The 26,185-nt window shown below is 45.6% G+C and overlaps 1 protein-coding gene across 1 annotated transcript; it reads left to right on the top strand.

Moving 5' to 3' along the window:
* The first annotated feature begins 3,645 nt into the window (after positions 1–3,645).
* LOC149333127 (sulfotransferase ssu-1-like) lies at positions 3,646–23,232 on the top strand. The gene is made up of 3 exons (XM_089558566.1): positions 3,646–3,805; positions 21,503–21,705; positions 22,372–23,232. Exons 2-3 carry the CDS (start codon positions 21,514–21,516, stop codon positions 23,113–23,115), a joined length of 936 nt encoding a protein of 311 aa, XP_089414692.1. The 5' UTR covers positions 3,646–3,805; positions 21,503–21,513; the 3' UTR covers positions 23,116–23,232.
* Positions 23,233–26,185: the final 2,953 nt, after the last annotated feature.

Below are 26,185 nucleotides of genomic sequence, written 5' to 3'. Positions count from 1 at the left end.
CTGCAGCGATGCCATGGACGGCGCAATATTCCTTCCTCTCTACCTAAAAGTGAAGTGGCGCCCTCTCGACTACTCGGGATCGGCCATCTTTTCCTAAGGCTTCGTTCTCTTTTGGTGATGGGAATTGCAAGCGCAAGATTCTCGATCTTCTACAGGACACCGTAGCCATCGCTGATACGCAAGGCCATCGTGTGCGACTGACTGCCCAGACAGCCGGGAGACAGGTGAGGTCAACATTTCTCTCTCTTCTCGCGCCCACTCTCCTTTCTTGCGGTTTCCTTCTACATCCGACCAATTAAAGTTTGTTTCAAGAATTGTCCCAGTAAATTGCACTGCCAACGCACACTCCTCAGGAGTACCTGGAATCGCCGAATGCAATTGCAGACTTCCTGTGTTGCAAGGAAATCTCAATCCCAAGTTTCTAAGAATCGGAATTAAAATATTTTTTCTTTGAATCGTAACGCTTCAAGGCAACATCTAATCTCTGAATGGTCTCTGACACTTCTTTTAACATGAGCTGGCTAATCCCTGATACCGTCTTCAAATAGCCACAGGCGATTGGACACGCGATGATCTTCTCAACTGCACCACTACAGTAAACAGATGAGCAGTGTTCTGCTGCTTTCCCTGCAGTTCATTATTAGTATACAGAGATTATATATATATAAATTAAATGTGCTATCCTCCTAACACGAAATTAAGTTTTTCGGGGGCTCCAACTCAGAGCAAAAAAGATTGATACAAATCAATATTCAGTGTGACATGAATAGCAGTCCTGTTTAAACGCGTGTTTGTGTGCCGGGATGCGTTTTGATATTCAGTGTTGGAACCAAAGAGAGATAAATGAAGGGTAAGGAGCGAGCCACCTTCACTGCTACTTCCGTCAGGCGTCGCCATATTTTCTTTGATTGCTGTAAAACTTGACACAAGCATAACGGCGGGGAACAGCACAGGATCTAGTTAAAAATGAGCGACAGTACATGCTAAAAAGGAATATATTTTGTCGCGAGAAGCTAATGTAAGCAGGCTCGAGAACAGATTGGCGGTGGTACACCTGTTTTTGCTATCAAGGGAGCGAAATCCTATATATCTGCACAGCCATCACATCCAGCCGTCACGTTCATGAGTACATATTTGATTTCTGCACTAATTACAGCAAGCAATCGCAAACGTCCACCCTCTGATTATATTTCAGCCCAGTCATCCCCCTTAGTGTGTCAATTTCACCCACGCCATTGATTGCAACCACACAAGCGTGAGGGCAAAATCAATAAACATAACTGCGTTTGTAATGCATCCTATCAGGATCTAGAACTGCAACGGTCTCACTTGACTTCAGAGCTTCGCATAGCGATAAAAAGAGCGGTGAAATTTCGGCATTCCGCATGAACATGAGTTGTTACTGATTATGTGGGTAAACTGAGCCCGCAGTGATGCGTTAATAGTGGAGGAGTGAAAAAAAAAAAAGCACGACGAACAACAAGCACGGCTTTGCCGATGACGGCACACGTTACCGAAAATAAACCAACCTTATCTTTAAATGGAATCCTCAGAAATGGTTGATCAAATCTTCATTCTTCGGAAAATCGAGTGCTTCTTACTTGCGGCTACGCTGACGTTTCCTCCACAGCAATAAAAGCCTCTGATGCCGAGTGAATTCAATATCAGAATGGAATAGTTTTTCTCCCGCTACTGGATTCAAGCTCAAGACGTCAAGGCCAAAAAGGGCTCTGTGATCGCCGTTTTGTCATCGCTATTTGCTAGCGAAAGTCACCTATTACGGTAACATCTGTATATCGTAGCTTGGTCCTTTCTAGTCTTTGAAAGCTTGTTTGAGTGAAAGCTGCCTCTTTATACGTGAACACAGAAATGTACTGAACAATAGTGTGGAAACGAATGTTAGCAAATGCCAGCCGTAGGGGCATTGCACGTGTAATCTCTCGAAAAGCGCCTGGTCAAGTACCTCCACGATAGGTGGCTCTTCTTCCTCCGGACTCTGGGTCGGCGCCGCAGCGTCCTCACATGGGAAGCAGGATGATAACAGGGGATGATAACTTATACACATCCCTGGAATCAACCCTGTATAGTTATCTGCACGCTTGTCTACAGTGCTGGAGCGGTGAGCTACGTAACAAAGAAGCGGGAATATTTGCTCAACTTCTCGATTACGGATAGAGTGCAACCGGCAGGGCGTGGTCTATGCGACATTGCTGCAGCGCTTGCACTGTCTCCTTAATCCAGTACTTGTTAAAAATTTCACTTCGTTTGCATGAGAGCACAGTGTTCAAACGCTTTAGACAAACGTGCTTATGACTATGCTATCAGGTCGGTCTCCAGGATGCATGAACGGCTACCGAAGCCGCAGCTCTATTATTACCCATTGCTCCATATCCTATCGAAAATGTTGAATGATTCACACGAGCGCTCTAATGTGAGGTAGAAAAATTAAACAGTCATTCTATGACGAGCACCGCATGCGCCTAGATAAATTTTCACCAATGCTCAATATTCTCGTTCCAAATAAACGAAACAGAACAAACTCCTCATCATAGTCATCAGCCTGACTACGCCCACTGCCGGGCAAAGTCCTCTCCCACGCATCTATAATTAAATTTCTCCTTTAGCAACTGCGGCCACCGTGTCCCCGCCTACTTCTTAATCTCATCCGCCCAATGCGATGAAAGGATGAAAGCAGGTTTTCTGAATGTCTTCCATTATACCCGAGACCATCTCGCGGTTTTTCACCGTGATGTAAAAGCTTCCGTTAAATGCCAATGCTATGAAGAATTTGAGATGAGAGCAATGAAGTGCATACTATGTTAGTATGGAAATCTTATTTCAAATGACAAAAGGCAATATTTTGCGTGCAGTATAACTTATGTCAACTCTTTACCGACAACTGATTTGTTTTACGAAGGCTGCCAGCCCCTCTACCTTTGGCGGCAGCCACAGAATTCAAAGCAAGTTCATTCCCCTATTCTCACTTTTCAACGCATCTGACACCGCGCACCAACTATCCTCGCCCTAAGCTCTACGCTTGTCCAGAAGAGTTTGCATCCGCAGACGTCAGCAGAATACACTTATCTGCCGTGCTGCTTGTCATCAATAAGGCGATACGCCATGGCTGCACGCGCTGCAGATATCACGGCGCAAGCAAAACAAACCCCTAAAAACCGAAAGACGTGGCGGCGCGGCGTATAGGTCCTTCTCCTTGCTTCACATCCTCTCCACTAGTGGAGGGCCGAGTCAAGGACGCCTAGCGATTACGCCCGGCATCTTACACTCACCCCCTATCTGCGCTGCTGCCGCGGGGAGGCTCAGAAACGAGTTCCGTGCCACTCCGGCCACTTGTGCGCATGGAAACTAGTTCCTTATGACAAAAAGCCTCACCGAAAGTCCTCCTTAATGGAGTAGCACTGAGTGCAAATGCATAAGTGTTCCAAGCATCTGTGGTCCAGTAGGGTTCGTAGTGGACGCTGAGATAAGGGCGTGGCCGTGACGACAACGGCTATTGCTAGAGGCAGTGGAGCGACGCCCTATTTGGTCTCTTTTCCTCTGTCATACAGCGAGCGCGTTACGTGGCCGTGCTTGTACGGCCACTGCACACAACTAAAACGAAGGGAGTGAGGCGCGCCCGTGCCTCTCGCAAACCAGTGGAGAGAGAGGGAGCAGGCTGACAACGTGCGAGCCTTCACTCGACGAAAGTCTAGCTGGCTGGCTGCTCGTGTCTCGTGACATCCCAGAGCGCACTCGGCTCACAGCCTTCTGGACTGCTGAGATATTCACGGCTGGTATCAACGGCCAGGTATGTGGCGATTTCACTTCCGTCCGTTGTTATATAAAGATTTCGAAAGTAGGGTTAGGTCTTTGGACTGAATGCTTCTTCGTTGGTGCGAAAGCTTGCGAGCCCTCAACGTTAAAACATAAGGACGAGAGGGGGGCGTGTCCAGTAAACTGCCGAGTACGCAATTGCGCAACTTCTGGGAGGGTGTTGTGAAACGTACTTCTTCTCGCACTCTTAGCTCGACATTTTTAACTGCAACCGACATTCATCGAGCTTAAACCGCTCCCTTTTTGCACATTTCTTTCGGCATATACTGTTGAACATAGGAGCTCATGATACCAGAAGATCTCACAGTCGGAGGGGCTCCTGCAGTCTTTCTCCCAGAATACTTCCTTCAGTTAGGGTCAGGAAAAAATGCTGGCGGCGCTTTCAGGATAGCAATACAACGCGTAGAACGGCTCAGTGAGGTTTGAGAGCAAGACGTTCCTTCGCGAGTGTATGTGACAAATATGAGCTCTGCAGGAATGTTTAGAATCTTACCGTAGTGTCTGTGATAGTGACATACCGTGCGTGCAACTCACTTTCCAATTATGATTTTCTGGGTTATACTCGAAGCTTCCATTTCATTGCTTTACCGGGGCGATTAACTACAGGACATGAGAATGAACACGCCCTAAAGGTAACAGCAACACTGCTTATAGCAATGCGCCCAGTTTTCGGCTTTCGTAAAGACAAATGTTAAATACTTATGTTCAAAAGCTTTTCCGGTCAAACGTGCGGTGCTTGAATGAGTAAAACGGAAAGTCCTGCCTTAAATAAGACATTGTACGGCATCTTGCTAAATGGCCAAATCAAGTCGGATCATTTTGACATATAATATGCGAATCCCATTGTTTCGCCTGCAGGAGAGCGCAGCTGCTGCATGAAAGCAGCTCGTCATGCAAAATCTATGCGTGCATTCTGGCCAGAATGTCGACGCCAGTAGCTCTGTCTGCGCATAGCCTAGTTATGAACAGGACTTCTGCCTTAGAGGATCACTGTCCTTTTGTAATTTTGGAATCAGGTGAGCTATTGCACCGGTTCCGGAAGGTGAGCCATGAGATTACGCGTGCTCGTCTTTCTACAGAAGGTTAGCGATTAATCGGTTGGTTGGTTGGTTTATAGGGTTTAACGTCCCAAAGCGACTAAGGCTATGAGAAACGCCGTAGTGGAGGGCTCCGGAAATTTCGACCACCTGGGGTTCTTTAACGTGCACTGACATCGCACAATACACGGGCCCCTAGAATTCCGCCTCCATCGAAATTTGACCGCCGCGGCCGGGATCGAACCCGCGTCTTTCGGGTCAACAGCCGAGCACCATATCCACTGAGCCACCACGGCGGCTTCGATGAACCTGTGGTGAAGGCGCTCGATTGTTGACCCGAAAGACGCGGGTTCGATCCCGGCTGTTGCGGTCGAATTTCTATAGGCGGCAAAATTCTGGAGGCCCGTGTACTTTGCGATGTCAGTGGACGTAAAAGTACCCCAGGTGGTGGAAACTTTAGCACCCATTCACTACGGCGTCCCTCATAGCCTGTGTCGCTTTGGGATGTTGAACAGTCATAAACTAAATGGATCTGTGTGCAAAGTGCAAAAGCGTACATTTAGCATGTTGAAAAATAATTTCTCTGCCTTCAGCGCTGTACAGCTGCGACGGAAGAAGATTAACACAAGTTAATTATGATACGAGCGGAAAAACTGCGAGACGGCCGCTATTGTTGTCGTACATGCCAACATCGACAGTGCCAGGCACATTCCAGTTCCCAAAGGGGGGGTGGCCGGCAGAAAGCAGCAAACCAAAAGCATGCGTTTTAAATGGTAACTTGTGCGTCAGTTATCGGTAGCATCATGCGCCAACATTGCTGCGCACATGGCTCGTTTTTTTTTTCAGCTGGCGTTGCGAGCAGAGATGTTTTCTTCATCTCACTTTTCCCCCAAAGCACTGTTTTGCCGTACTATATACTGTCAAAGGCTGTGCACACGAGTGAAAATACAAGCCGCTGTACAAGTACCTGCGCATAATGCAGAGATGTTCATTTCCCGGCAACAAATGAACGCAGAACTAATTATGACACATAATTTGCAAAACATCTCAGCTCCACTCATGAAATAAAGAAAAATATAAAATGAATCTGCAAATGTAAATTAAGAAAAGCGATTCCAGGCAGGTGGTTTAATAACCGGCGAACGGTCCACCAGCCTCCACGACATTGTGAGCTCGGGGGCGATGCGGCATAAAGACTGTTTGCGAACTCAGATAGGAATTGGAGTCGCGTCCATACGTTTTGCACAGTCTCCATAATAAAGTCTGCTGACTCCCCGTGCAGGTTCCGTCTTGCCAGTTGCGGCTTCATGAGGCTCCACACGTTTTTAATGATATTAAAGTCCGCTCCTATTGGAGGCAATGGAAGCTCGTGAATGCGGAGTACCTGAAGCTTCTGCCTCATTAGCCTCGAAAAAAAAACGAATTTTATAATCATAATGCTTGGAAAGATTTGTGCGCAGCAGGAAGAAAAGAACAGTACCTACAAGTTACGGGGTTGTAATACATGAAAGCTCGATATTGTGTGTAAGCATCGAGGCTTATTACTGTCTTTAATAATCGAACTAACTTTATCTATATGTAATCTACATGAAGTCTCTCTCTTCCGGTACCCTTCCAGACGACTGGAAATGTGCACATGTTGTTCCCATTCATAAAGGTGGTTCAGGAAAGGATGTAGTTAACTAGAGACCAATTTCGCTTACGTCCATACCGTCTAAAATCTTGGAGCACATTCTATACGCAGAGCTAATAACACACTCATTAACAAATAACTTACTGGCTTCACAACAACATAGTTTGCGTAAGGGTTTATCTTGCACAACACAACTGATTGAATTTTATCATGACCTCGCATCAGATATGGACAACGGTGGACAAATAGATTGCCTTTTCCTCGACTTTCACTAAGCGTTTGACACTCTTTCTCACTCTTTACTTTTAAGTAAACTTGTCGCACTAAATATCGACCGTAAAGTTCTTACCTGCATCAAAAACTATCTATCGACTAGCCGTCATTGCGTGGTATTGAATGGTAAAAAATCTAGCTTTGTCGACGTTACATCGGGTGTCCCACAAGGCTCAGTTCTGGGGCCACTTTTGTTTTAGTTTGCATAAATGATATCTGTTCAGGGATCGGGTCTAATGTACAATTGTTTGCCGATGAATGTGTTTTATACAGAAGAATTAGCAATGAATGTGATGCTGCCCAGTTACGAAGTGATTTATCATGTGTTCTTGAATGGTGCTCGAGATGGCAAATGCAGTTGAACAGCAAAAAGTGTGTTCATGTCACCTTCACACGCAAAAAAACAAAGTTAACATCCCAGTACACCATCAACAACAATACAGTGATGCAAAAATCGCAGTATAAATATTCGGGTGTGACATTCTCGGCCGATTGTTCATGGAATGCTCATTGACACGGTTGTCGCGAAGGCTGCAAAGAACCTAAACTTTTTGGAACGAAATTTCGGTCACGCGCCGCCTCACCTAAAATCAACTGCTTTTGTCACATACGTTCGACCCATGCTCGAATACGCATGTGCGGTGTGGGACCCATCGCAAATAACATTGTGCAATAAGGTTGAAAAAATCCACAAAAGAGCTGCAAGGCTCGTCCTACGTCGATACTCCAGATGTGATAGCTGCACCGACATGAAAAACGAATTAGGGTGGGAAAGTCATTCATCTCGAAGAAAGAAATCGCGCCTTAAACTGCTGTATCAAATATTTCATGATAAAACCGGCATTCAAAAGGAAAAGTAATGACACAGGCCCCATTATGTCTCTTCTCGTATTGATCATTGCTTTAAGATTTCGGAATACCGTACCAGAACTAATATGTATGCAAATTCATTTTTTGTGTGTTCTCTCAGTGAATGGAATCGCCTTTCAGGTCAGCAAGTGTGCTATATGAATGAAGGTGTGTTTTTTCATCGTTGTAACCCCCTGCTGTAGCGCCTTCGGGCTAAGCGTGATTAAAATTAAATAAAGAATAATTAATCATTTCGAAAAGAACACTCCCTTCGGGACGTTAAATTCTGTATGTAAAAAACTAAAAAATAATGGCCCAATTGAAGCATCTGCCAGAAACGAACTTGGAACACACTCAAAGTCAAAAATAGAGGCAGGCGACCCCAGTACTTAGTTCACAAGCGCCAAAAAGCATCGGTGGCACGGTAACGGCCTCAAAACCTCAACTTCGAGTATTATTTATAAAACAAAATCTGTTCATCCTCTATTCTAATGCACTCATAGCAATTTATAGCATCCGTTAGTGAATTTTGAGCAAAAAAAAAGTTATTACATAATTTTTATGGGAGAAGTGCATAGGTTACAAGTAATTATGCCTGCTTGCGTGGATTGGACTTCTGTCATGTACCCAACACAAGCATCAACTGAAACATAAAGCACCCATCCTGAAATGGGTCATCCAGAATGAAAGGAAATAAGATTATTTCCAATATGCCCGCATAGACCAAAGCTGTCAGGTCTCTGACTATCTGGATAAGCCGACCAAGCCGTCGGTATGCTCTTACACCGCGCACTTCAACATAGCGGTGAAGTGTTGCGTGTACTCTGTTTCAAATTTGCAAAAAAAAAAGAATGACCACTTTTTCTTACCAAGCAGCCCTACAATTCTCTTCAAAGATTCGCCTAGTAGCATTCAAATGAAAATGAAACAGATTAGCCACAATTTTCACAATTTACCTCGAATATAAAAGTAAAATAAAAAGTGAAATGATCGCCGGTGCAGTTGCCATAAATTGCAACAATTTTATTCTCAACAGATTGGTAAAAAAAACATGCAGAAAATCAGTGTTGCTTTTCTATCCCTGTAGACGGGAAACCACATGACCTTCCGGGTTCCATCTGGCATTCAAAAACGGTGGTGTTGGTCCCATTTGCTTCAAAAGCTAAATTCGTCCGTAAACACTACGTTCATCCAATCTTCAGTAATGCACAAAGGGTGCCTATTGGCAAACTCCAACTTACGCGCCTTTTTTCTTCGCGTCAAAACCGGCCTCTGGCAGGACATACTACTACGCAGCCCAATGGAACGAAGACCTTCTGTGATGGTAGTAAGGGATATCCGCAGGCCAAGTTCCAGTCGTATCTCCTGGGCTGTAATCAAAGGATCACAGCAGGATGCGGCCACAATCATCCTGTCTTCTTCTTCAGTGGGTATCTTGAGCGCCCATCTCGAGCCGCGTCTCCAACCCTTACCTCTTGCGAAAATCCTGAACAATGCACATAATGCTTTCAAGTGAGCGTCCGACCTCCGCAACAATTCTCCTCGTCGTCCGACTTGCTTGAACAAGGGTAATGATTTGGACTCATGTCGCCTCGTCGTTTCATGGCCCACTATGTCGTTCTGGCAAAAATCATGCGAACTACACCTGATTTTAACCTTTTGCTGCTCTGTGACGTGGCCACGTCCCCGCGTTTCTTTTGACAATGCATCGCCTAGCAATTTCTTCTAAAGGAAAACTGTAATAAAGACATCGTTATTCGCAAAGCCGGCGAAAAAAAAACACACAATTATGTGCGTAGCCACGTCGGCGCATGATTCTGCCAATAAGGAATGCACAATATGTGTTCTTTCGGATGGGCCAACGTCGAGATGTGCTGCTTTCTGTCGGCCACCCCTGTTTTAGAAAATGGAATGAGCCTGGGACTGTCGCTACCGTGCGCTCGGGAGCAACAGCGTCGCAGTCGCGATTTTTCCGCTCCCGTCATAAATCACTCGTGCTAATCTTTATTCCGTTGCAGCTGTACGTATTGTACGTCGCATGGCTTTGTTCAACTTACTGCTAGCAGCCACTAACCAGGATTCAAGATTTATTGCGACGCTGCCCTCGGTAACTACAGAGCGAAAGTGCATTCAGAAAGCGTATTTCTTCTGACTCTTGAAAACAAGCTCTAATAGCTGTTGTTAGTGTTTGCTGAAAAATAACAAAAAGTATACATCAGAACGTAACGCAGTGTTTCACTGGCAGAAATTTCGTTTAAGGATCTCAAAAATGTTTTGCTCTTGATACAAACATACTGCTTTCACACCTTCCCTGAAAGCACAGTTTTCAAGCGCATATGTATTCTGCCCGTGGCAGCGAATTTAAGAAACCGCTACAGCGTTCTGCCGCTTATAGCGTATCCTTTAATGAATGTAGAATGCATGAAATGTTTGTATAATTGATGCTGCCTTCTTGGAATCTGCGCGTTGATTGAGCGATAACTGCTGGTTTAATTGCATCATTGACATCGGATAAGAGAAGTCAGTGCGCCGGTAATCAACGTCAGCGAAAGCTGGGTCTGTTATTCATGTATCTCAGCTATGAATTAGACGCCACCAGACCACGGAGGAACGAAACGAACGGTACAACACCGTGGTGTTAGGAACAATGACCTGAGAACAGAAAACCATTTGGATAGGAGTAAATGGCTCACCGCACAGCGGACTCACGAAAGGTGTTACTTACAAACCTCGGGAAAGGAGTACCTGTTCTACTCCTATGTATGAAAAACTAATTAAGGGGCTCAGGGGGAGTGAATTGCTCCCGCCCTCTAGACGAGAGTTCATTACAGACTAAGTGTTGTGCTAATCGAGGAGTTAGTACGGCAAATAACAGAACTATGATATGCTCTTTTGCAGCTGACTGTAAATAACTGTTCAGGAGTAAGCGCCTGTTTTTGTAAATTAGTTGCTACGGTGAGTTTTTGGAGTAATTTGTCCTTCCCTAAGGTGGCATTTACGGAGCCCGAAGGAGTATATTATTTCTTCGTGTAGGAGCTCATTTGAACGGCAGTGCTCCCATGCAAGCTTACTTTTAGAGCTTTGTGCTTCAGAGTGAAGGCTGTAATTAGAGTATAGTGACTAAGCTGAAACAACGTCTTTTTTGGATATAAAACATTCTAGTCAAGTGACCGGCAGCTGGCCTTGGATATTTGTAGAGAACCAATGCTCTGTCTCCTGCAGAAAATAAGAGGAGTGCTTTGACCCGCGCACTTTTGAAATTCAATCCAAAACACCAAAAATAAAAAATAGAGTTGCCACTCTTGCAAGCGAGGACGACACATTGAAATGCTTTGCCTATCGACATACAGGCATGTGCTGCTATTGCTGATTGCAAAGCACAATGTCAAAGGACGCTTCAAAGGAAAGATTAAAAAATAACCTCCGTTAAAGAAAGTTCACCGTTAAGACACCGTTAATACACGAAATTCAGAGGATATTTTCACTGAAATAGGCATTGTCGAAGTGAAAATGTTTTCAGTGGTTATTAGCTAGTAGTGCATAGTAGAAATGTCTGTACTACTCGTTAATCTACTCTCTAGTACATATCTGTACCCAGTCGGCTGACAGCGTCTGAACTCGGTTTTGAGGGTAGTAAAAGCAGCAGCGAGAGCCGCTTTCGTTACAGTTCATGCAATACGGGTAATGAAAAGCAAAGTCGATCGGGCACCTATTCCCCACGCAGCATAAAACTACAAAAAGAAAAAGGTCTTACTGAGATACTTGCACATTCGCACTGCTTTTCGGTGGTCTCCTGCACTGAGAAAGCCAACGCAACTTTTTTTTTTCACTGATCAGAAGGTTCCTCATGCGTTCTAGAAAGCAGTTCAAAAGCAATGATGGAAATCAGAGCGTACAAACGAAAGACTGGGGCTTGCACACTCGTGGTGGAAGCCTGCATGTAATTCCCTTGGTGGGAGAACCCGTAGCCACCCAGTTTGACGGCGTCGTGGTTCTGCGTGAAATAACAGTTAAGGTTTGGGCGATTAACATAGCAGGGGAAACAGAAAGCGTCATTGTTATTTCTTTGGTTTTGTTGGGAATAGAAAGCTACGGTCAGCTCTACCCATCTCCCCCCTCTTCGCCCAACCTGTCTTCTGTTCTGCTTTGCTTTCACATTCCTGGCCAGGGTGTGTCAACCGGGTTTTTATTTTTCTTTCGCTGTTTTCTCGCCACCGGCAGGTTGAAGTGAAACACGTGTCTCCGTTTTCACACAAATGAATAGAGCGGGGAAGCTGGAAACGAAAAGAAAACTGCTTCTTTTACCGCTTTTTCATTGCGAAGAGCTTACAACGCTCGAAGATAAGAAATTTCGGAACTGGCGGCGCTTAGCATGGTTGCCACATCATGTCCGCTGGCGAAAATCGACGCTATGCTTACACAACATCGGGCTGTCATTAATATTTCTGTAGAAACATAAAATATAAAATTTTGACGATCTCTCTGACCATCTGCTTGGGCGCTAGGACATCACCATGTACTCTGCTATGGACACAAGTAATAAAAAACGCATTATTTTCGTTGCAGGGCCACCTTAAAATAAAGCAAAAGGAAGCAACCGATCAAGGCAGATAAGGGTTTGTTCTCATTGTTGTTCATAATAGCCTGACAAAGGCATGGGCCCCACATAGCTCCGTGCATTTTCACCGCGCTCATTGCCTGGACAGCGTTTCCATTTCATGCGGCATAAATACATTGAGAAAATTTGTCCATACTGTCCATCCTTCCAGTTGTAGTACATATTAACGCATCGGTTGACGAGTGCGCCGCCATATGTTTTTTATCCGCATGCAACAATAAATTTCTCAGATACTTAGTTAGTGACCATGGTGCGAATTGGCTGCTTGGGGCGACGATGAAGCCTTTCAATTCGGCACACCAAAATACCATGCGGAGCTTACGGCCTTAGCCGCTCACTGAAATGATGAGGGTTTTTTTTTGGCGCAAGGGCGCATACTGGAATGGGAGTGGCGTTTAGTGCACGTGCGTTAGTGGCTTCAAAGGAAAGTTCGACCTGTAGCTTTACACGGCGGCGATAATCCGGTCTTTTTTTATCAAGGCAAGTTCAGGTGAAGCAAGAGTGGAGAAGCAATGGGCGTCGGTGTCTAGAAAACTGATGCGCCACAGAAACACCGCCTGGTCGGTGCGGCGAAAGAGCAGCTGTCAACATTTATGTGCTGCGGAGCCAATGAATGACTACTCCACTCGTTGCTTCAGGACGTATTGGCTGCTTCAGTGAGTCGTTGATTCCAGCATGTTGTTCCCTTGGTTGATGGAATAAATCTCTTATATGAGGGAAAGCGGTGAATATGACGACAAGCGACGAGCGGTGACGGCGGGTTAATGACACCCTTGTTGAAATCAAGAGGAAGAAATGGTCTTGGGCAGGGCATGATATGCGAAGGCAGGATAACCGCTGGTCCTTAAGGGTAACGGAGTGGATTCTAAGGGAAGGCAAACATAGCAGAGGGTGCCAGAAAGTTAGGTGGGCGGATGAGATACGGGTGGGTGGAAGATTGCGGGGTTAGGATGGCCGTAGCTGGCACAAAAAGGGTTAATTGGAGCGATATGAGAGAGCCTTTTGTCGTGCAGTGATCGTAGTCCGAGTGATGATGGTGATGGCAAGTGGGCGTACTGGAGTAGGCGGTGAGCTGGCAGCGGCAGAGAATCTGATGGTTCACACACCTACATTCAAGCCCGGTGAAAGTAGGCCTCCCACAGGTTGACGGCGCAGGCGAAGCAACACCAATCGTTCCGCGAACTCGCTGGCAGCTTCAGTGTAACAGAGTAACAGTCTGGACAGCACATTGCAGCGTGAGGTGGCGGAAATCTCCATTTCGCGCGGAAATCAGTTGTTACGTAGGGGTAGCTACGAATAACTGTCGACAGCAAAGGCAGGGCTAATTTATCCAGTACATAGCAACGGACTCATTCCAAGACGTTGGCACACTCACTGTCAAAGCTGCAAGGTTCTTGGTACAGTGGGATTGAAAACACGACGACTGGAGCGTTCACAAGGTGTGGTTATTTGTAGTAATTGCAACCTTTAGTCGAGGTTTGGGTCATAACCATATATTCCAAAAATCAGCCTTATCCAGTCGTAAGTTCGCGCTCGGTGCTGTTGTCGTTCTGTGAAAAGTTAAACGCGTTGAACCACCATGAACACCCTACTAGGCCTCATTCTCGCTATTTCAGCTTTATCCTTATCTAATCTGCACTACTGCCCCCGCGCGCTTCCCCAGAAAACAGGTCAAACATCGCGGGCTTTATCAATTGTTCATCTATATCGGCGGACTAGGCGGCGGCTTGGAACGCAGAAGTGTATCTGAGCGCAGTCACGGCCTGACCTCCGTCAGTGTCACCTCGAAGAGAAATGGTTAGGCGGCAAGAGGCCATTCATATCCGTTGAAGACTTCTATATTTTTTATAATTTATATTGACTTTGAAATATGCTAAGCGTTTCTTGCACCGTCACAGGATTTGAAAGTACATGACTTCTCATTAACACACTTCAGAAAAAAAGCAAACACCACACGAACACATATTATAGGAATACGTGGCACTGTAAGAAAAATATGTGAACTACACAGAATTTTACACTGAGGGCTCAAAAACAGCAGACTACGTTGGAAGTGCGGTAGTACACTGAAACGAAAAAAATAATAAGGCTGCCAAACTGCGCATCCAATTTTACTGCCGAATTTTGTGCATTTTCTGTAGCTGTAGGTAGAAAGCAAAGAACACTATTGAAAACAGCGTACTCTACACGGATTCAATTAGCCTGCTCACGGCACTGCATGCTAAAAATGCACCCGAACCCATAAAAGGAAATGCAATACAAAACACTGAAAATGTCACAACACAGGAACAAAGGATCAAATTCTGCTGATTTCCAGCCATGTTGGAATAGATGTTAATGAAAGAGTCGACGTATGTGCTACGCAAGCCCGCAGTCGTGAAATCAAGAAAGCCAACGTGCCCCATAGAGACTGCATGAAATTAGTACACAGTAATCTGAAAGCTAAATGGCAGACAACTTGGGATAAAGAAATAGACAACTTGCTGCGCTTAGTAAGGTCGGTTCTTGTAGAAGGGAAGAGATGCACAGACAATGAACACTTCATACAAGAAATTTTATGTCGCCTCCGCACTGTACACACACCTTACACACAACTGCATACTGACAAAACGTGACACACCAGTTTGAGCCAAATGAGGAGATGAATTTACGATAAATCGAATTTTATTGTCATGCTCACAACTTGAAAAACTAAGGAAAAAGTAGTTTGCTCCATTTTACAACTAATGCATTAAATTTCACCCAGCAATGCTTTGAGGTGCTGATGCAATTGTTGACATGTCTTGTGTTTTCAGCTTTTTAAGAGAAGCCGGGTTTCTCAAGAAGCTAAATTTTTACCAACCACTTCGCTTAATTTTTGATACACCTCAGCCACTTTCTCATTCCTGAGAAGAAGGCTGCGCTCTTTATTTGATTGGTTGGTAGTCTCGAGATTTTGTTACCCGCCGCGGTGGCTCAGTGGTTATGGCGCTCGGCTGCTGACGCGAAAGACGCGGGTTCGATCCTGGCGCGGCGGCCAAATTACGATGGAGGCGAAACTCTACAGGCCCGTGTAGTGTGCGATGCCAGTGCACGTTAAGAACCCCAGGTGGTCAGAATTTCCGGAACCCTTCTCTACGGCGTCCCTCATAGCCTAGGTTGCTTTCGGGCGTTAAACCCTAATAAACCAATAGTAAACAAAGCCTCGAGATCGTTGCCCAGCCAAGGATAGCTGCTGAGGTTACCCGACCTTCCTTCCTGCTTTTACTATTAACTATTTCTAAAATTCGCTTTATGTGTCATCATAGGTAGTGCGAGCCAACCTTATCCCCTCTACACCACTGCTGTATTTTTTACATTTTTAAAAATTCTAAAAAAAAACACAAATTTTCTCCATACCCTGAGCTTGACGCATGGTGGCCTCAGTTGCTTATTTGCCAGCAAACACAACACTCAGGATTTTAAGATTTCGTGAAGAAATTTTCGAGTCTGAAACTTCTTACAACGTGACTGCGCATATTTTTTCGAGCTAAAAAGTGTCATTGTACGGCGGAAGATATCAGCTGCTTAAGCGTACTGAGAGAGACCACGGCCTTGCGGTTTTGGTTTGGAAACCCGTCGAGCAGATATGTAAAAAGGTGTAACAGAAGTGAGGGATTTGTTTTTTGAAAGTAAGAAGCGACAGTAATGAAATAGGAGTTTTTTTTCATTAATAAACAAGAACAAAATATGAGTCTCCGCATTTTAACCACCATTTTTGCATCTACGCAGTTTAGGTGCAAAACCGGTAACTAAAGCGTTTGAACTCGATAGAAGAAGTCTGCAGGCACAAAGGGTGCAGAAGGCCCGCTTGTCAAGACGACGGCGCAAATGAAATGCAATGCATTTCTGCAAGCAATGCAATTCTAAGGAAAAATTTTGCTAAATACACCACTGTGCACCAAATACCTTTAAGTGCGTCTAGCATTATTATAAAGGGGATATAATACACCATATCTGATTTTTTTTGTTGCTCGTAATTTCCGGCTATTACGGTAACCAGCCTTTTTCAACATGTTTTCAACCAAGAACCATGTGAGCGAAATTCTGAGCACGTAAGCATGAAGAAGCAGTAGTTAGGAACAGAAGGTAACGAGATATCGGCTACAACGCTGTACCAGTACAGCAGCCTTAATTTGAGAATAGTAGTGTAATATCCAGGGCATTTAAAAATGCTTTCTAGAACACCAAGGGTTTAAAGATGTCGTTATACGTGAATTGCAGGATTATAGTAGAAGCATTGCACTCGTAAAAGTAGTCGTTTTTCATTCACATTGGAATATTTACCTAAGCTGTCTCCAATCTGAAATTCTGAATAACAGATTCTGTAATGGGCTTTTTTTTTTCCTTTTCCCCTAGAAGTTCCGCGATTTCTTGTTTACAAAAAAAAACGCAAGGAGAAGCATCAGTCCGTTTCAGTGTATTGTTTTCCTAAAGACTGATTACGACCTTCCAATGCAAAGTGACCCCCACTGGATAAAAGACCTTCCTTCTCGAGGACCACTTGCGCCGGTACGACGATGTCCTCAATGCAACTACATAAAAACTAAGCCTTTGCCTGCATGTTTTGGCTAGTTAGCCGTGTCTTGAACACAATGAAATGACCACGCGCAATTAACGACTCACCTCCATGGTTAAAACGTACGGCGTTCTGAGGTACGCCGAGGGACAGGGACGGGAATTTATTCCGCGCACGAATGTAGATAACATCTCAGAAGTTGAAAGCTTCGTTTTAATGCATCCAAATATAACAGAAGAGCCAGGGAGGACGAATGACGTGAGACGTCGGTGCCGTTTCGTTTGATGCATGCGTGTTGTACCTTCGCTCATACCTGCAACTTCTCCGCTGTAAGTTCTAGAAAGGGGCTACGTGAATTTCCATGTTTTGTAAATGGGCGGCTAAGGATACGTCAGGTAGTGACAACGAGTGAGGCTGTCTTTATTACTTTATTACTATTAGTTCAGGTCGTGAGCTACACCTGAACTGTAGATTTTGGTGTCCTTGCTCTCTTTGTGCTTTTCGCACCTGCTGAGCTTTGCGAAATTAATTGAAAAAAAGTCTCAAAAAACGTTCCGGATAAACGTAAACTTGGGACAACAAATATATATTTTCTTTTCTTTTTTGGCCCAGAAACTGCCTCTACTACTTTAAATATTAAACAGTCAATGACAGGATCATTTATTTTGCTTCTTTTCACGGCGCCGTTGCTCTATCAACTCTATCTGAGACAGCGCGGCATTCCTTCGCTCACAACTTATTAACATTAGATTAATTTATCTAAGTAAAGATTAGTGGAACGATGAGCAGCCTTACTTCCTTCATGACATCGACAAAATAACGCCTCTGTAACTTCTGTAACGTGCAGTTTTTGTTGTGTCTGGAACACACTGTTTCTGGTTCTCCAGACATTGTGTATATGATGTGGCCTGCATCACAGATGCTTGGTTCTTGTACAAGTTCTCACAGCTTCTGGTGGCGGCTTTTGCCCCAGCAAAGCTGTCACGTGGCGTAATTTGCAAGCAAATTGTAAATTGTGGAGTTGACGCCTTCAAGTCAGAAATGTGTTTCAAGGGACGTCGTAGAGTAGGACTCCGGATTAATCTGAGCCACCTGGGGTGCTTTAACCTGCAGTGACGCCGCACACCACATCGCAATAACTATATTTTGGTTCCATCGAAATAAAACCACAGCGGCCGGGATCAAACCTGTGACCTTGTAATCAGCAGCCGATCGCCAAATCCACTGATCCATTGCGGCTGGTGTGGCGCAATTAGCGTAAGGATAATATACACAAGGCCCTCACTGAAGAACCATGCATAATTTCTTCCGCACTGCTAACACTACCTCTGTTCCCGCTTTCACCGACTTTTCGCGGTTTGTTTCGCTCTCGCCAATAAAAAAAAAGCACTGCAGCGGACTTTCCCTATTTCTCCGCTCTGATGGAGGGAGACAATGCAACCAAACTTACATCATTGCATGCCTTGCTGCATGTAGCGTACACGACCTCGATTCGTTACTGCTGGATTGTTGTCATCCTGTGTGGCACGCTGGCTCGCAGCCATTGTGTGGTCTGTCACGGAAGTAGGTACAATGCCGCTCTGCAGGCAGTTATCCACGCAGTGGTGCATGCGTGCGTGAAATCGTTCCCCAGCCCGCACGCTTCTCCCACGCTGACGGTCTGTTGCCTTCTCCAGCGCATTGCGTTCAGGGACGCTGCCGGCATTCCATGCGATTCCCTGTCTAGAGGCCGTTCTAGAGGAAGCACTCAAGCCCCGTTGGGACATCTGTGGGGAAAGAGAAACAGAATGCATAATGATGATCAACACTCACGCATACCTAAACAGCACGCAGGACAGCTCTGTTTAAGCCGTTATGTGTACATCGCCAAAGCGGTAGGGTTGAACGCACTTGCGGCCTTCATTCCTGCTTCCTATGCGGTTTGCTCACACTTATCATTGACGAAATTATTACGTATGGAGCTATTTTCAATGCCACAGAGACGCTATTGCGGGATTCTAGAGGGCAGCTACGATGTACTCAGCTTGTCCCATAGTGTCGTCTGCAAGGCTTGACGGGAACGTTTCTCTACATCTCCATATCTACTGAGACACATCTGCTGCTACATCTACTGAGATAACAAACTGCGCGAGTATGACAACACAGCAAAAAGTACGACAACAGAGCAAAATGTTTGCCCGCGTATGCTTTCTGCTTATCGCTAGTAAAAGCGAAGGAACCTATGTTACACCGCACCATGGAATAGCATGGATGTTTTGCACTATGGCCGCCGCGGTGGCTCAGTGGTTATGGTGCTCGGCTGCTGACCCGAAAGACGCGGGTTCGATCCCGGCCGCGGCGGTTGAATTTCTTTGGAGGAGAAATTCTAGAGGCCCGTGTACTGTGCGGTGTCAGTGCACGTTAAAGAACCCCAGGTGGTTGAAATTTCCGGAGCCCTCCACTACGGCGTCTCTCATAGCCTTAGTCGCTTTGGGACGTTAAACCCCATAAAACCAAACCAAACTGCGCTATGAAGCCATATGAGTGCCGCGCTCAGAATGAGAGGAGGTGTCCTTAAACACTGCGCCATAACTGCTGCTGTGGCTTGCTCACCTTAGAGGGACCGGCAAAATCTTCGAGTTCTTCTATTTTCTCATTGAACAAAGCGAGTTTACATGACCTTGAAAGTATTGCACCACGAACCGTGCAGCGGTATATGGCAGTAGCGACCACGCCCCCAATCGCAAGTGTAAGGAGAGCTGCCACACCTGTTGGAGGTGTGGCATTTTTCCGCGTATTTTTCCAGAGCACACCATTCTTCCTCTTCCCGCTCAACGCTGCTGGAAGGGCCGTTAGGCTGCCGTTACGTAACAGTAGCACCGCGTGAATTTTCGTTCTATTCTATTGATTTCTTTTAGTGTCTCCGCTATGGTTGCTAGTAAACTTGCATGCATGCATACTTGGTGAAGTAAGGTTTACTTATTCTGCGCAGTAGTCCCAGCAACGAAACAAAAAAATGTGCCCAAGTCAAAGAGTAAGCTGTGCATCTGTTCGCGGTTTACAGGACCCCCGGAAACCAAGAGGAGGCTTTCCATGACGAACGTTTCCTGCAGATCTCGGTGCTCGATATGTCGCTATACTTAAGGGTGACGTGCCTTTGAAATTACTGAAAATCACCCAAAAAAATGTTGTTTGTTTTTTATAAATGTTGCATCCGCTTGTATGCCTGCTTTTTTTGTGCTGCACGGAAGTTTCATTGTTGAAAGTACTCTATAAACATTGCTTCGTGAACCGGCTGTGGATTGCGGCGAAACAGTCAAACAATGGGTGGTTTTCATCATCTCGGTTTTATGCACAGGTACTCACCTGGCGGAGCACATTTCTTCATGACTGATCGATTTTCACACCGTTTGTTTGGTGGCTCTCTTAGAACTACAGCGCTAGTCACAAAAGCCTTTGTTTTTTCAAATTTCCGCATTTTATTTTGTATGAAATTTTTCTCACTTTAGATGCACCAACGGCCACTGCATCGCAAGAATTCGAAACCAAAATTTGTTTTCCGAAAGAATACCTAAGAATGTCTAACCTGTCGCATGCCACTAGGAGAGCAATAAATGTTGAACCACCCTTCTGATCCATTTTCTTTACTCTGCAGCTTTTCCAGAAAACTGAGAAAAATTGCGTAGTAGAAAACAATTTTATAGAGATAAAACAGTGAAAGTTTATGAGAACGGCCATAAAATTACTTCTAATATGCTCAGAAATTCCATTAAAGACATCAAGAAAAATGCTTATGTTGAAATCCACGTACTTCCTTAAGCAATGCCAGTTGTTACCTTTCAAAGGGAAGTGAAGTTCTGAAAAAATGAGAAACAACCTGAAATGAGCGACGGTCTTCCGAGTGGGAACGACAGAAATGATGCCAATGAGAGCTTATGTTGCCTACTTCATATATCATCTACTTCAGGAATACCTACCAAATTCTCGCGTTTGTACTATTCAAAATTTGCAGGCCTCCCACTTCTTTAGGAAAATGAAAATGTACGAGACTTTCTCCTACCCGGGAGAGGTAGTCTGGGCAGACAAGGGCTCAAGTTCAACTCGCAGCTTTTGCTTCAGTAATGAAATGGGACGGATAGAAATGTACGAAACGTTGTATATCCCAATTTTTTTCTTTCTAGGGGAGAGGCTGGAGTCGGGGGAGGTGGGTGCAAGGTGTGATTGTTTATCGGTGCACGCCCGGGGACCTTGATTTCAACGAGACTGAAGAAAACTCGTGTTCAAATCCTACTAAGCATGGTGTCACACATGAGTCAAGTGCTGAGCAACCACCATGGCGCCCCAGAACGCTGGTCTCAACACTCCTGCCTGATTGACGGCTCCAACCTCAGGCCATATTTTGTACCCCCTTCTCTTTAATTCCTATACTTAGACAGTTGGATGCGCGCATTTTATTTTTCATTCCTTTTGCTCGTCCCAGCCTATTTTCTCTCTTTGGACTATGTGCCATTCGTTAACCCTGCCTCTGCTAACGGTGTCAGTGAGCAACATTGCAGGCGGACGTTGCCAAAAATGAAGGCTCTAAAAGAAAAGCAAAAAAGAGAGAACGTACCCGCACGCACTTCACTCTGCATTGGGTTTCAGGAGCTTTCAAAACATTTCTTTTATTTCTTTTGCAATGTAACTCGCGGTGACATCCTGAACAGCGCAGTGTTATCATATGGCGTCTTTTTTTTCCCCCGCAGAAGCTACAGCCATGAGCTCTGAAGTCTACCGGGATGTGGGCGGGGTCTATGTGAGCTGTATATTCCAAGAGGAAACCGTGAAGGAGGCTCTAGCTTACAAGCCAAAGCCCGGAGACGTCTTCATCGTGTCTTACCCCAAGTGCGGTACTACCTGGATGCAGCACATCGTGTATGCCATCTACAATGACGGCAACCCACCAAAGGTGGGCAATACTCCCTTGAGTATATGACATCCGGTAATGCTTCTGTTAAGTTTCATTATTCATATATTGATGACAAGTGGTCGCATTGAAGTTTCTATTCTGAGACGTGTTTCTGTGTGTCACACCTAAGCGGGCTTTCATATTTGCACATTAACAAATACAACTCGACATAATGGGCGCATTATTCTTTTGAATCAGAAAATATGACTCGTTCATTTCTGCAAAGATATTCAACTTTGATATTCAAAACAACCTCGTCAATTTCTTGACATCGAGCCGTCACTACTGCCTTTGTGAAGGCGATCAGCTTGATCCGTAAGCCTAATCGGTGAGAGCACTCAAGACTGCTGAAAAAATATGGTATTCACCGGATGGAATATCATATGTTCAATTTTCTCACATGCTGAGCATGAAGAAGCAACAGCAAAAATATGGATTACGTGAATCAGGCTAATAGTGACGGGCGCACTGATTTATGCCCTTCATGAGTATATATGGTTTACAGAAAAAAAAATCGGCCTTTGTGTGTACTGTTTGACCCGGATGCGCACCAGTCTCTCACTGGAGGTACCTTCTATGTCATTTTCTTTATTTTATTTTTGATATGGCAACGTGTCTAACGTGTTACGTACCGTTATTCTCACTTTTCAATTCAATTGTTTTTAGGACATGGACGACTTCATGCGAAGGGCTCCTTTCCTAGAAATGCTGGGGCCTGAAGCCGTGGAAAAAATGCCGCGTCCTGGAGCTATAAAGACCCACCTTCCATACAAGCACCAGCCATACTCCCCAGAAGCAAAGTACATCTACGTCACTCGGAATCCGTACGACTGCTGCGTATCCTTCTACCACCACACAAAGAGCTTCCCGGCTTACCGCTTCGAGAAAGAGCCTTTCGATAAGTTCTTCGATATGTTTATTGAAGGAAAAGTCGACTTCGGCGACTACTTTGACCACCAGCTCTCCTGGTATGAGCACATCAATGACGAAAACGTGCTCATCATAACCTACGAAGACCTCAAAATGAACCCCCGCGCAGGCGTACTGAAGATCGCCGACTTTCTGGGAGAAACCTACGGCAAGAAACTGCGAGAGCAACCTGAGGTTTTGGAAAGGATCTTGAACACGACCAGCGTGAACACCATGAAAGGTATGAACGACGAATTCAGAAAATGGACGGAGAAAGCTGCGGAGTTTGCGGCACAAAGCTCGAAGCACAAAAAGACAGCAGCAGAAATACCGGACGACGTCAAGAAACCCATGACGGGAGACTTCGTTAGGAAAGGCATCGTGGGCGACTGGAAGAACCACTTCACCCCAGAACAAATCAACCGCATGAAAGAGAGGATTGAGTCCAAAACAAAGGGAAGCACGCTTATGAGTCTCTGGAAGGACATTGAGCTACCGTAAGAATCGGCTTGTGAGAAGTCTTAAAATATGAAGCACGTAACTAAATATTTTCGGACGTACTAATTTGAATACCTCCTCAATAAAGCTCCTTCAAACTTTTCCTAAAAAACTTTGTCGCCAGTTTTATAACAGCAGATTTTATCAATGATTAATTCTTAATTCATGGCTGTCGACAAAGATGCTTGCAAGAATCACTACAGAGACTGATTCGCAGCCAACGCTTTCTGGACGCCTAATACTAAACGTGACAGAATTCGCGTTTCCGCTCAAAGCGAAACAAAAAGCTGTTACCAAGGAAACTATTTTATAGATACACATAGTAGGTTCTGCCCCCCCCTCCCCCCCCCCCCCCCAACAAAAAAAAGAAGCTCAGCTTTGCGTGGCATTCCCCGAGTGTATTTCTTTTAATTCGAAGCTGCATGTTCGCATTAACTCACATTCAGATCATGAAAGACGACTGATTTGAAAGGCCGCTATGTATTTAGGTTGTTGAGCGATAAAATAAGTGAAAGTGCTTGCTTGCGCCAAAATAAAAATAGTTCCTGCAGCAGCTGCCAGCGAAATGAGATCACTCTCTGACAGCAGTTCTAGAAGACTGACTGCTCCATGCAAGCCATGCTCATTAAGTGCGGTTGCTGTCGCAATAATGACAAGCCACCGCAACATGATAGATGACACAGAAATCCAGATCACGGGATTTCTATGCTTTCTGTTCGGAAGCATACGCAGAATGATATCCTCACGAAGGACTGAAAAGACTCGTAGAAAGAATGAGAACTAAACTCTGCTTCAGCGCAGCTGAACTTGTGGGAATCATGGCTTTCCGCCGTCGCCTTTGCGCGGCTGTGCCGGCCGCCCGCGTTGTTTCTCCTCTTTCCCTTGCTCCCGCCTCAGGCGGTGGAGAGGCGGCTGGGTGACTAATCACTGTCATTTAGCCACAGCTCCGCCCCGGCTCCCCAAGGGCCTTTGCCATTGGCGCCTTTTGGCGGGAATCCGGGACCCGTTTTGGCGGCCGCGCATCCCGCGACCGTCCGAGCGGGGCCCAGAGAGAGAGATCCCTCCGAGACAGCGTAAGGTGCGTACGTTACTGTTTGTCCGTGCCGGCCTTTGCCGTTCGGACCAGTGCTTACTCGAGCTCGCCCGCACGTGTCTTCTGACCTGCAGCGGCTCGAGCCCGTCCAGCGGGGTCCAGCGACCTCTGACAGGCGTACCTTGCGTTGAATGCCCACTCTCTCTCGCAACCGGCCCAACGGTCGACACGAGAGAGAGATCACAGCACTGCCGCGGGGACATTCTCCTGCAGCGGCGTGCTAGCGGCGCGCATTGCTCGAATCGCTCCGTGCGCGCAGCGGAGCCTTGCTCCTCGCGCGCCCCCGGGACGGGGTGACGATTGAGTGTGTGTGTACTGCTGAAGGACGACGTGAATAAACGTCTCCTTTGTGAACTTGGAGGCCTATTTCTTTGTGGCGAATCGCTCTCCTCCCAGCGGAGGTTGAGTGCGCTGCAGCGGTGTCCCAGTGTGTGTGTGGTGACGGCTGATCGGGGCCCTTGGCTCGCGCGAAGCTCGAACCCGCGGTGGGTGGTGGCCTGTGTCCACGTAGAAACCCACAAACTCACGGTTGTTCTGTTCCTTAACTCTCTAATCACAGTTCCAGAGGACAGCAACGCCTCTAATGCCTCAAGTTCTTTATAATATGCGTGACTTTACGATTTACATGTGTCAGATAAATAGGGGACGAACCGTGGCTTATGACCATTATATATCATTCCATCCAAACAGTTGGCTTTGTATAGGAAAATGTAAGTGTTTGTCAAATAATTTATGTTATGTAATTAGGAAATTTGAAATTACCAGCGCGGTAGAGCAGTGCTTTTTAAAGCAACGTTTATTGCCTGAAGCTATTCATGGCACCCATTTTACTTTTTTGACTTAGCAGGCTGCACAGCGACGCTAGTGTCTAGCTAATCTGTGCGGAAAGCACTAATTAATAAGGGACACCAAACATGAATAACCAGGAATGACCGGCTTTCCTTTCAGAACAAGGCATGAAAAAGGTCGCCTTCTCCAGAATCTTTCAAGCAGGGCCCGAACGCATTTCTGGCCACTTTCTGTGGTGCCTCTCTAAAATGATAGACAGCATTCAGAAGAGCGGGATTGCATGCAAGCAATTTTTATACAGCGAAATTCAAGACACTACTGCTCACCATCAGCCTTTATTAGCTTGAGCTACAAGAGCTTGTGGCTGAAGCCTCTTCAGAGCCCACCACAGCGTACTCTCATACAGAACCGTTTCTAATAGCTCTCTGGGTTATGTCCACAACTCAACCCCCCCCCCCCCCCGGTAAGGATTTTAACACTAAATAAGCGACGCAAGGTCTGCCACAGCATTGTTCACTCTCCGGATTCGCTTCGCTTCGCTACTTTGAATGATAACGGCGGAACTAGCAGAAATTGAATTCGAAACCGCGCTTCCCATGCCAATATTGCAAGCATACTGATCAGCCTAGAAGCGTGAGGTGCAAATACGGCGCCACTTGCGACAGCTCAAAACTGCCGGTTTGCTGTCCTCTGTGGAATACAGCTATCAAAAGGACAGGCGAAACGGCTACTTGGCCGTGTAGTTTTGTTCTCAACAACTGTTACCTTTTCTTCATGGTCGCAGTTAGGCGCTGTCACCGGGCGCCTCAGTCAGCGGTGGCAACGTGTCTCTAGCTAGACGGGGATGCTTTGCCGGCGTTACGCGGGAGCTTGCTTTTGTGCAGTTCTTCAACTCACGAGAATAGAAGGAAGGGTCGTAACAGTCTGTATGTAGTGCACGTAGCTGCTTGGCAGGACATGTAGCGTAAGCTGACTGGCAGCTTGTTATACTATGCAACAATTATTTAACTATGTATCAAAGGTACCAAAATTAACATTCATCCAGAGCGATTTCGTTTCTACTAGGGAAAAGAAGTCCAAGTAACATGCGTCCTGTGGTGTTGACACCACAGGACGCATCTTAATCGGACTTCTTTGCCCTTGACTTCCTGGAGTTTCTTTTTTTTTACCTTCACACTTCTGTACTCTTGC

Source organism: Amblyomma mixtum, chromosome 8 (genome assembly GCF_055824585.1).
Source record: "Amblyomma mixtum isolate Tamu chromosome 8, ASM5582458v1, whole genome shotgun sequence".
Taxonomy (NCBI): Eukaryota; Metazoa; Arthropoda; class Arachnida; order Ixodida; family Ixodidae; genus Amblyomma; species Amblyomma mixtum.
This window is presented reverse-complemented; position numbering and strand designations above follow the sequence as displayed.

What these genes read in the sequence shown, in the direction of transcription:
- LOC149333127 (XM_089558566.1), top strand. Translation starts at nt 21,514, where the DNA reads ATGAGCTCTGAAGTCTACCGGGATGTGGGCGGGGTCTATGTGAGCTGT. An exon ending in ATGACGGCAACCCACCAAAG is followed by an intron (nt 21,706 to 22,371) that starts GTGGGCAATACT and finishes AATTGTTTTTAG; the next exon opens with GACATGGACGACTTCATGCG.